Source organism: Gobius niger (genome assembly GCF_951799975.1).
Source record: "Gobius niger genome assembly, chromosome: 7".
Lineage (NCBI taxonomy): Eukaryota > Metazoa > Chordata > Actinopteri > Gobiiformes > Gobiidae > Gobius > Gobius niger.
In genome coordinates, this window is record NC_136858.1 from 18,927,385 (window position 1) to 18,939,506 (window position 12,122).

Below are 12,122 nucleotides of genomic sequence, written 5' to 3' on the forward strand. Positions count from 1 at the left end.
GCACCCGATTTCCTTTGTGTGTGAAACATTGAGATTCCGATTCTCATATTGTGAATTCAAATTCCAAAGGGTGCGGAGGTAAACGGGCTAACATAGTTTCAGAGGTCAATTCAAGGTTAATTCAAGGCATTAGTTTCGTTTGACAAAATAGAAAATGCTAGATGTAAAACACAAAGGCTTACAAAATATTGCAAGTTTTTCAGAATACACCATGGGTTACAGGTCTCTGAGTTTAGGTTTGATGGTAATGAATAAACCAGAGAAGAGGGAACACAAACTTATTGTTTATTTATAAAAAGAAGAATAAAAGAAAAAGATACTGTTGTATATGCTCATTTGTTAGAAAGTGCATGTATGTATCGACACAAGTCCAGTCTTAACAGAAGTTTTCTGAAACCATCTAACCGTCTGCAGTGAACTTTAACCGGATACAGACAGCACAACAAAGTCTGCTCAGAAACGTGACGGTGTGATTTGGTTGGACAGGACGAGCGCTAACAAATACATTTGAGAACCAGCCTCTGCTGTCCATCGCCCGCTCAGACCCCTAGACACATTTTTCAACTGTACTGTGCAAGCATAGACATACAATGATGATATGGTCCAACAAAGTCTAGGTTTACAGTGGCAAATGAAGTGTGCTGCTGCGGATGCTGCTCTCCATTCTGACACATTACATCCAATATCGCACTCGTAAGAAAGGGAAGATTGTGTCCTAATTAGCATTGGCAGCACAAACTGTTGGTCTAAATCTGACTCTGCCTTTTTCATATTGGCAGAAGTGATAACGAGGACCATGCTTCAAATGAAAAAACAAACATGTTCCTACTGCATCTTCACAGCACAACTCAAGATCCTGTCGGGCAACAAACAGAACATACCCCTTAGACAAAATGGTGACAACATATTCAAATTTGTCTAAAACATTCACTTTCCCCATTCAACCACTGCTCACCAACTAAATGTCAGTACAATGCCATCAACACGAGGGAATACATCAGGTCAAATGAAAAAAACAAAATCGCTCACATCAATGTGGAACCATATCATTGTTTGGGAATCATTGAGCTGCACAGAGAGTCTGAAGTGATTTTTTCTTTGTGTAAACAGTATATTAGAGAAATGCGTCACGGTCAAGCTACCTGAAAATCCTTTAAGGGAACAAATCTTTAGTGGTTAGATTACATACAGCAACCAAAGAGTATGAGCAGCAATCTGAGGCAGTGGTCAGTCTTTCAGGAACAGCAGTTAACGTCTCATCTCAGAGACACGTGTTCAGGACAAGGTGATGTCAATGTCCGACTCCTGAGCGTCCACCAGCCGGAAAACACCCACCTTCTTCTTCACCGCCACTCGGTCCTTATCTGGAACGCAAACACAAGCAGGGGGTTATTGATCTTTGCACACTTTTGACACTGACAACTATACACGTGCAATGTAGATTAAAACGTTCAACAATTCATTCATTCAATCCTTCATTTGATACTTTTTATTAATTACTTGTGAATGAAATGTTTTAATTACAGGGACATTGCACAACAAATGCATTTGGATCAGCGATAAAGTAATCTGATGTAAACTGAAGTACTTTTTTCAGAACCGAGTTGGGTTAATGTGAAATTCATCAGGAAACATCGCTTTGGCAAACACAAAACGCAAGAGGGTGAAATTCACATAATGTATGCTCACTTCTGAAGAAAAGTAATGCGTTTTCCAGCACAACTTCTACAATATCATCTAGGAATGTCAACAAATGATGACAAAACACTATGTAGTAACACCACCATCTTTCTCTTGGGATTATAATGTTTTAGTAGAAAAAAGCTGAATTTCTTACCCAGCAGGTCAGAGCGGTCCAGCAGCATCTCCAGGTCCTGGTCACTGATCACCTTTCCTTTGGAGGCCTTCATCTGCCTGTGGACAAAGAGCAGTCATACTCTGTCGTCAAATCGAGCACTACACACACCCACATGTATGTCCAATATGTGTGGGCTCACTTTTCAGTGCCTCGGGCCTTGAGCAGATCCCTCAGCTCATCCAGGTCAATGCAGCTCTTTCCTTGACTCAGCTCAGTCCTGGCTCCTTTAAACTTATCTGCAACAGACAACATCCTTGTGTTTAGGGTATGAGTCCATCCTCAGTTAAGGGGGGACCTTTGGACTGTGCGGTTTAGTATGGGAGCTTTGTATTTTTGTTGGCATTCCAAACATTGATTGTACAAGGCCAGTCCCAAGCCAGGGTAAATGGAGGGAAATAGATCAGACGGGGCATCAAACAAAAAGCCTACGGGACTTCAAATGAATAATCGGAAATAAACTACAGATTTGACAAGCCAGTGGAGTTCAGAATGTGATCAATTTGTAGACATTTCCAAAGTTTTTGTACTTTTGTGGATGACCATCTGCTCCAGCTTCCTTTTGGCGGAGGCTCTCTCAAAAATCTTCTGGTCGATGGTGTTGGCAGTGACGAGGCGATAGACGACCACAGGTTTGGTCTGTCCGATCCTGTGACAGCGGTCCTGCGCCTGAAGATCCGCCTGGGGATTCTGAACACAAAGAAACGGTCAGTAAAAACCTCTTCTCGGTGCAAGCGTTTGCTCTGAGACAACTGACCCAGTCGCTGTCGAAGATGATGACCGTGTCAGCCGCCGTTAAGTTGATGCCCAGACCTCCAGCTCTAGTGCTGAGCAGGAACAGGAACACCTCCGGGTCTTTAAAGAACTTTGTAATCTGAAATCAACACGGATCCGGCATTCCACATCAATTAATCCATACATTAAACTTGAGTAGAGGACCATGCTACGATCACGTTCAAAAATACGCCTTACATTCTCGTCTCGGTCAGCGTAAGCCATGCTTCCATCCAGACGGCTGTACTGGTAGTCTCGCAAGTAGCAGTAGTCCATCAACAGGTCCAGGATGGAGGTCATCTGACTGAAGATCAACACCTGAGCCAGGCAAAGACAAGGTTAAGAAAATAATCCTTCCTCAGTATTAGTGCCGACTTCTGCTTTTACTTGTGTCCATATTAATCTAAGGAAGATACTCCACACTGTCCAGCCAGATCTGAACAGTAGTTTGGCAGTAATAAGGTGTTGAAATTAAAATGTGTAAATTCAACTCATACCTTGTGACCTCTCTTTTTTAACGCTGGCAGGAGTCTGTCCAGGATCAGGAACTTGCCTGAGGTTTGCACCAGCTGTTCATCAATCTGGAGAGAACAGTGAAAACCGTCAAGCTTCTCTGCGCACACGTCATCCTGTCATTTAACAAGCTTTCCGTCTTAATCTCAAAATTCAGTACTTGGTCATGTGATCGATCTACGGCAATATAAAGTTGGACCCCGAATGGAAGCAAGACAAATTGTGATTTGTTTATGTTTTAATGACTCTTTGGCATCTTGGCCAATATTTGTGTAGGCTCTCAGTCACACAGGTGTTTGTAGACAGACATTTTTAAGCCGTCATAGGGTTTTAGCATTGAGGATGTTTTGCGTCTCAACTTCAGAGGCTTCGTCAGCAACTAATAATCGGAATATGAATATTCAGCCTGAATATTTAGTTTCCTTTATTTTATCAGGCAAAACATTTAACAAATTCATAATTACAATCTTGGCCTGAAAGTGCTTGGTGTGGCGACAGGGAAAGGAATACAAAAAAATTATGATGACAAAAATCACCCATCTTGCCCAATAAATGAATTCAACTTCAGTTCCAAGTCCTACCAGCTGGGGCCTCATAATAATGTAATATCAAACAGACTTAGAATTATGCCTTCATTGGTTGGCGATTGGAGCGAACTGCTCACCATCTCCATAAGTATCAGACGACTACCTTGAATTCATTACCTTGAATTCCTGTGTGGCAGGGTCCAGCGGGTACTCCACTAGATACGGGTGGTTGCAGCATTTTTTCAGCAGCATCAGGATGTTTTGCAGTTTCAGGTTGATCTGTGAGTCCAGAGGTGCCTGGACGTCCAACACAACAGAGGCAGCAGCACTGGAGAGAAACACAGTGATCCATCTTTGACAGATCCCACCACATCACAGGACAGAAGATCACAGCTTCTCACATGGGACAATGAACTTATTCCTCTGGGCTCAACCTCACGTATGATGCAGGTTGACCGGTAATTCTTAATAAAGTCAAAGCCTCTTTAACATGTAGAAGTATTCTGTTATTATTTAATAAACAATTAAGTATAAAAGGAACGTCATAAAGAAGTCAAGACCTGCCCACAGACAGGGAAAAGGGTGGTCACCTCTGCGCCTGCTCCTTCTGAATCCGCTCCAGGTATTTCTCCAGTGCATTGGGAGTGTCTTGGTCTGTTTCAGTGTAGTCAACGGCTCTTCGGCCACGTCGCTTAGGCCTACCATTTGTTGTCGACACAACAGAATCATCTTTCTATAAAAATTATAACATTAAAGTTGGTAACTTATGGGTTTAAAAAAGGTGATCAGCCGTTGGCAAAGAATGGTTACCTTGTCCTGTCCCAGCATCTTAGCAATGGTCTTGTTAACCACAGCTGTGTACAAGGCCTCCTGCTTGGCCGTCAGGGGAGCATACACAATGATCTCCTTTTTAGGGGGAACCTCTAGAGTCACGTCTGACTTTAACCTCCTCAGGAGGAATGGGGTCAGAATCTGAAATCACAGATTTTAACCTCTGGTTACTTCAACATCAGAACAAAATCTTCTGCAGCTGCTTTGTAACGTTCTTGCAGATGTCGCACTGATTCTCAGAAACTCTGGCCTTAGTTACGACATTTAAAATAATCTCATGTTTTAACAAAGAAACCGTGTATCTCTATAATATATATCTTGAAAACAATATCGGCTGCTCTGGCTATGGTAACAATTTATTAGAAATCATCACCAAAAAGAAAAAAAGTCATCATTGACAAACTGCAGAGTGAAGACCAGGCTGAGACTTTAAGTCGTCTTTTTAGCTGCTAAGGCCTCTGAGACAACCGGGGGTCTCCAAGAGCACCTTCTTTTGAACTTGAGGAGAAAGTAGCTCAGATGGTCGAATTCTGGCTCCCGCACGTGGACACTGTTGTGTCCTTGAGCACAAAACACTATGCTTTGCCTCCAGTGTCTGCTTACATTACTGGATGAATGAGAGTGAATGGGTGAGTGGTTCTTCATGTAGGTGAAAATGCTATATACGTATAAAAGCAATTCACCATATTCTACAGGTGTCTGCCTCTAGAATTTCTCCATAATACAACTACAACTGCTTGTTGTAGTGAGGGGTGCTGTGTCCGAGCAGTGGCATATGAATCATCAAACCAAAGGGCACTGATGATGTGAGGGCGCCAAAGGCAAATTGAACTCCGGGCTCCGTGAAGGCTTGGACTGGCCCTTTTGATATATTGAACTTGTGAATCACTTTCGCCAGCAGCTCACAACGACTGCAGCCACAGACAGTCATTTAACAGATTCCAGATAAAGTCCCTGCATCATCATTTGGAGGCAATATCACCTGTGTGCATGAGAGATGTACTTTTTGTACGCAAGAGTACTCCGCGGTGTTTTTAGCATTTGTAGGTGTTACTTGTGTGTGATCATACCTGGTGCAACATACTGAGGATGTTATTCTCACGTTCAGATGCCACAACACTCTCAGTCTCTCCCAGAGAGTCAATATCAAACCAGGACTCGAAGCTGCACAGACAGAACCACAGATAAATTAAAAACATTCAGAGGTGAAGGCTCAGCGGGACAGAACTGAAGGCTGACCTTTTGAGGTCATCAAAGACCTCAGGTAGCAGAAAGTTGAGCAGGGACCAGAGCTCGGCCAGGTTGTTTTGGAGCGGTGTTCCTGTCAGCAGCAGTTTGTTGTCTGTGGGCATCATCTTTAGCTCTCGTACAAGTCTGCAGTTCAGGTTCTTGATCCTGTGGCCCTCATCCACAATCAGATACTTCCACTGGAAACGCTGAGGGGAAATGAAATTTATCAAGTCAATTCAAATCTACTAATTTGCTCTTGATACACAAACCAAACAAACCTGGAGAAACTTTCTGTCAATCATGGAGATCTCGAAGGAGGTGACCACCACCGGACATATGCCCAGAGGCTCATGAGGCCGACGAATCTGCTTCAGTATCTTTGCCCTCTCAGACTGAGGCCCGTGGTACAACACCACTGAGACCTGCAGACCCAAAAATGTGTAGAACATTAGTTAGAGCATTTCCAATGCTAAATCATATCCAGGTTACAGGGTGATGGCAGTGGATATGAATTTATGAATATATCCAAATGTTTTTGAGAGTGAAGAAAAAAAACCTCAGATTCAGATCTACATATGCCTCTGATGTTGAGCGCCACGCTCTTTCTTCTAATTCTGTTTGTAGCTGCTGTTACCTGAGGGGTGAAACGCTTGAACTCATTGATCCAGTTAGGCAGTGTGGAAAGAGGAGCCACCACCAGGAAAGGCCCCAGAACCTTCCTCTCGATCATCATGGCGATGTGAGCGATGCACTGAATGGTCTTCCCCAAACCCATCTCGTCGGCCAGAATCCCATTAATGCCGTTTTCCCAAAGCATCTGAACACACACGGCAGAAAGGCAAAAAACCCACCGAGCATTTAGACAACCGCTTAAGATCACAGGAGGACAGTAAAGAAATTAAAGAACTCATAAAGCGGTAAATTACAAAAAAAATGGTAAAAGAAAAGCTTGCATGCCTTTTGTCATAAAAAATAAAAATGGACTAACATACAGCTTCAACTGGTTAAAAAGCTAGTTAAAAGTAACTAAATCGAAAACAAAACATACACAAAATAATGCCAAGTTACCCTGAGCCATTCAATGCCTTCGATCTGGTAAGACCTCATGATGCCCCCGGTGAAGAGTGCGGGCTGCTGATACGGGACAGGCTCTCCGTTCACTGTGCGCGTGGGGTCCAGCAGGTGTTTGGCCGTGTCCCGGACAGCCTCAGAGAGACGATTCTTTATGGTCTCATTTGACTCACTCATCTTCTCAAGGTCTTCGGCATCCAGTGACTTCCCATCATCCTGTTATCATGTACATAGACATTTATTCAGTTTTATTCCATTTCCCCTTGTAGTTGTTGCAAAAGAGCCATACTATTACCTTCTCCACTTTTGCCTTCTTAGACTGTGACATGATATCCTAAAGAAAAACAAAAATGAAAGATTAGGCATCAGAAAAAAAACAATATCGTCAAATCTTTGCAAGTCTTACTTCTTTTGACATGACATCAGCAATTTTATACTCATCGTCCCTTCTTCTCTTCCTTTTATCTAGTTTAGGGGAAAGAAAAGGTGGTCTTGTGTCCAGTCAATTACAAAACAAATGTTTATAAACTTATAGAACATTATGATTTACCTTTATCAGTTTCCGCTGCTTTCGTGTTCTTTAGGAATCAAAACTAAAGTTAGATAGATCACTTTGTAGACACTTTGTAGGAAAAAAAAAAAAAGTACTCACCTTCTTGGTCTTTTTTTCAAGTTTCTCCTTTCTGACCTTTTCCTAAAGCAGCGGGACATAAAACAATGAGCTACAGATAATATAAACGTGCGTTTGTCCTTGTGCCTCTGTCAGGTCTGAAGTGACGTACCTCGTTCTGCTGTGCCTCCATCTTGGTCAGAAGGAACTTAGAGTATATGTTGCTTTTCTGAAGCAAGTGCTGCAGCCGTTTGAAGCGCATGTCGTTAGGGTCCCGATCCCTGGATTGCCGGGCCTGAACATAACATTTAGGATTCCTGAAGCTCTAGTTTAGTCATTATACATCACAGTACAATGGAACTAATTGTCCCAGAGCATCCTTCACCAACCTCATCAATCATCTCCTGTTCTTTGCGCTCTCCTTCCTCCATCAGCTGTTGCTCCTCAGCCTCCATCTCTTTAGTTATAAGAACATCAGCGCTGACTGGCTCGCTCTTCACATTTACACCTACAATCACATGTCAAACCAGAAGAACGTTAGGTGACCACAGCAGTCGGTTCACCAGCGAACACCAGTTGACCAGGTGCACATGTGTAAAGTACCATCAGCAGTGTCCATCTCTAAGCTGGTCCCAGTGGGCTTCTCAGACTCATCGGGCTCGGGACACTGAGGAGACACGCTGCGACTTTCTTTCTTCACACTAAAAAACAAATCACACAAGGACGTTCATTAGTCAGAACAGTAGGGATTGCAAAGACGTACAAAAGTATCTAGTAAAACAAAGTGGAACACAGAAACACAAATGCAGTTCGCAGAAAAAGGCAAAAAAAAAAACACAAAAAAACGCAGCTATACCGAGAGAGAGGGAGGTTGCTGCTTGTTTACTCGTAGGCATCGCTTTCAGCCACTGTGACCAACGCCCATCTCAATCACATTATGGACGAGGTGTTGTCAGCCAGAACAGCAGCATTATCATTATTTATGAATCCACATTGATGCACTAAACATTAATCCTCTCGCCATGTAAGCTCACATTTTCATCGTCATGTCAGAGTGTGAAAGAGGGAATTCTCAAAGCAACTTTTTGCAACATTTTAAGTTACTCTTCATCATTGCGGGTTACTTTGTGGTGGCACTGCGAGCTGCACCGTCGAAAGTTGAGTCTTACTCTGAAGAGCATCCACGCGACACATAGGCCCACAGCATTCTTTCCCCTCATGCCTCCCACCTCCACAGGTTGTAAATGGAGCAGCACAGGATACAGAATAAAGGAAATGTAAAATCACTTGTACTAATGTTGGTAGACACACCTCTACCTTCATGTGTTCTCTGAGCGGCACAGAGCATCCTCATGAATGCAGTTTCTAACACTAGTAAAAGTGCAGTCATTAATACTCACCAACTCATTCTTCCTGAGGTTAGTTGACTGCACACTATACTTTTTGTTGTCTATTTGCACGAGACCACTTGTTGAAGCCGCTGTTGTCCTGGATGGTCCTCACGTTGTTTGATAACAAGTTAAGGTACAATGTGTGAAGTACTTTTTCGGTTGTCTTTTTTTCACAAATAAAGTCTTCACTCGTTAAGAGCGCGTGCGAAACCTTATTGTGAAGGAAACAGTAGCTACATTTCCGCTATTTGGCTGACGTTTTCTTTCCTCACTTTATAACCACGTCACAGCTGGAGTAGGTGGAGCTACACTGTTTCGCGCCACTAGATCTGTGGACTGAACCATTAGGAGGACAAGGTGGCTCTTTAACTCACGTGTAGTGGTCCTTTATCATGCCCCGAAACAGACACGCAGCAACAAACTGTGCCCGAAAACATATTGAATTTTATAGCTGTGACAAGTCCTTTGTGTTTGTACTTACTTGCTAAATACACTATTACTAATGAATACTCTGCCCCTGGGGGCACTGAGTATTAACTCGGGGAAGGAGATACGACCTGTGCACTGCCTGCAAATATGGCGACTGCAGGTGAAGAGGACGACTGACAGAAGAAGCAAGACAGACAAACGCTGTCCTTACAGGAGAAGAAGTTGTGCCTCTTCAGGATCACTATCTTGCTGACTTAATTGTCTTGAGCTATGAGTTACTAGTATCTCGTGCCCCCCTGACTTGACAATCTCGAGCGGCGACTTATTAACTCAGGCCCCAAGTTAATATTTCGTGCCCTTGAGTTTGTAAGTCGGGATTCCGACATAATTACCCCCTTTAAAAAAATCTCATCCATGTCCCCTTGTGAGCTGTGTACAAAACAGTGGCAAATGTGCCAGACAATAAAAAGCCAAATATATTTAAAAAAAAACGTTGCTCCACAGTGTGGCTTTAACTCTTCGGATGCTCCACAGTGTGGCTTTAACTCTTCTGATGCTCCACAGTGTGGCTTTAACTCTTCTGATGCTCCACAGTGTGGCTTTAACTCTTCTGATGCTCCACAGTGTGGCTTTAACTCTTCTGATGCTCCACAGTGTGGCTTTAACTCTTCTGATGCTCCGCACTGTGGCTTTAACTCTTCTGATGCTCCACAGTGTGGCTTTAACTCTTCTGATGTTTCGCAGTGTGGCTTTAACTCTTCTGATGCTCCGCACTGTGGCTTTAACTCTTCTGATGCTCCACAGTGTGGCTTTAACTCTTCTGATGTTTCGCAGTGTGGCTTTAACTCTTCTGATGCTCCGCACTGTGGCTTTAACTCTTCTGATGCTCCGCAGTGTGGCTTTAACTCTTCTGATGCTCCACAGTGTGGCTTTAACTCTTCTGATGCTCCGCAGTTTAACTCTTCTGATGCTCCGCAGTGTGGCTTTAACTCTTCTGATGCTCCGCACTGTGGCTTTAACTCTTCTGATGCTCCGCACTGTGGCTTTAACTCTTCTGATGCTCCACAGTGTGGCTTTAACTCTTCTGATGCTCCACAGTGTGGCTTTAACTCTTCTGATGTTTCGCACTGTGGCTTTAACTCTTCTGATGTTTCACACTGTGGCTTTAACTCTTCTGATGCTCCACAGTGTGGCTTTAACTCTTCTGATGCTCCACACTGTGGCTTTAACTCTTCTGATGCTCCACAGTGTGGCTTTAACTCTTCTGATGTTTCGCACTGTGGCTTTAACTCTTCTGATGCTCCACAGTGTGGCTTTAACTCTTCTGATGCTCCACACTGTGGCTTTAACTCTTCTGATGCTCCACAGTGTGGCTTTAACTCTTCTGATGCTCCACAGTGTGGCTTTAACTCTTGTTTGTTTGTTTGTTTGTTTGTTTATTTATTAGGACAGTGTACAATTACATCATGTTCGAGAGCAAAGATGACCGTACCAGACTGTAGCTTCTCAAGCTAATTTCCATCTAGTCCTTGGGGGAAAGTGTCATAAATAGACTGTGCAGTCAGGGGTCATTCATCAGCATCACATCCATAGATCACTCAGTCTCTTATTACATTTCATCCTCATCATCACCATCACATGTAAAAAACACAACATATTCTTACCCTTACATATTGTGTCCTAATCATAAAAGTCCATAATCATAATATATATTTTACTTACAGTTTAATAACATCATTTGGAGCTAATGCTCGCAGCTCTGGTTTTCCATAAACCAGTCCTTTACTTCTTTAGTAAAGGTTCTGAAATCTCTTATGCTCACAATTTCTGAAGGGAGCTCATTCCATTTCTTAGTGCCAGACTGAGCAAATGAACTTTTGCATTTTGGGATACTACACTGCCCCCTGGTGGCAGATCTCGTTACCCTTGCAGCGGTATCTGCTGTTTGGTGAACAAAAACTTTGAGTGGAGGTGGGGCCAGGTTAAGAATAATCTTAAAGACCAACATGAGCGAGTGAAATAAAGTTATCAAAGTTAAGCATTTCATATTTGTTGTTCAGTATGGCACAGTGATGGTATTGATGGCTTTTGATTTTGAGCGCATGTTTGTATAAAGATTGTAGTGGTTTTATGCTGGTTTGTTTGCTTGGGACCAGCTGCTGATGCAGTAGAAGTGGGACAGAATCATGGCCTTAAGGAAGCTTTTTGCTGCTTCTGTAGACAGGGAGCGTCGTATATTTTTAAAGGTGGCCAGGTTGTACTTTAAGGTTTTTGTAAGCTTTTTTGTTTGTTGAAGTTAAGGGTGGAGTCAAAAACGAGACCTAAGTATTTGTATTCTGTCACATTTTGTAGCACTTTCTCATTTACAGTTATAGTGGGCTAGGGTACATACTCAACGTTTTATCGACGTTGAGTATGAGGTAAGAATCTTGTAGCCATTTGGCTACTTTCTCCAAGGCTGTTGTAAATTTAGCTGCGACGTCAGTCATGTTTTTTTCATTAGCATAAATTATTGTATCATCCGCAAACATATGTATTTTAACATTCTTGCACACTTGAGGCACTTTTCTGATGCTCCACAGTGTGGCTTTAACTCTTCTGATGCTCCACACTGTGGCTTTAACTCTTCTGATGCTCCACAGTGTGGCTTTAACTCTTCTGATGCTCCACACTGTGGCTTTAACTCTTCTGATGCTCCACACTGTGGCTTTAACTCTTCTGATGCTCCGCAGTGCGGCTTTAACTCTTCTGATGCTCCACACTGTGGCTTTAACCCTTCTGATGCTCCACAGTGTGGCTTTAACTCTTCTGATGTTTCACACTGTGGCTTTAACTCTTCTGATGTTTCACACTGTGGCTTTAACTCTTCTGATGCTCCGCACTGTGGCTTT

At 42.9% G+C, this 12,122-nt stretch overlaps 1 protein-coding gene across 1 annotated transcript; it reads right to left on the reverse strand.

The window, feature by feature from the left end:
• Positions 1-701: 701 nt before the first annotated feature.
• hells (helicase, lymphoid specific) lies at positions 702-8,936 on the reverse strand. The gene is made up of 23 exons (XM_079560259.1): positions 8,812-8,936; positions 8,015-8,112; positions 7,801-7,919; positions 7,584-7,706; positions 7,454-7,495; positions 7,352-7,379; positions 7,208-7,266; positions 7,097-7,135; positions 6,799-7,017; positions 6,365-6,547; positions 6,009-6,152; positions 5,740-5,936; positions 5,571-5,664; positions 4,480-4,641; positions 4,260-4,402; positions 3,847-3,997; positions 3,127-3,210; positions 2,828-2,947; positions 2,613-2,729; positions 2,386-2,545; positions 1,998-2,094; positions 1,838-1,914; positions 702-1,364 (listed from the first exon to the last, which is right to left on the reverse strand). Exons 1-23 carry the CDS (start codon positions 8,817-8,819, stop codon positions 1,276-1,278), a joined length of 2,553 nt encoding a protein of 850 aa, XP_079416385.1. The 5' UTR covers positions 8,820-8,936; the 3' UTR covers positions 702-1,275.
• Positions 8,937-12,122: the final 3,186 nt, after the last annotated feature.

Bases quoted from the DNA above. Each gene is read 5' to 3' on its own strand.
- hells (XM_079560259.1), bottom strand. The intron at 2,730-2,827 runs GTAAGGCGTATT...TGTTGATTTCAG, and splicing joins ACGCTGACCGAGACGAGAAT to ATTACAAAGTTCTTTAAAGA. The intron at 2,095-2,385 runs GTACAAAAACTT...TGTCTGTTGCAG, and splicing joins GCAGATGGTCATCCACAAAA to ATAAGTTTAAAGGAGCCAGG.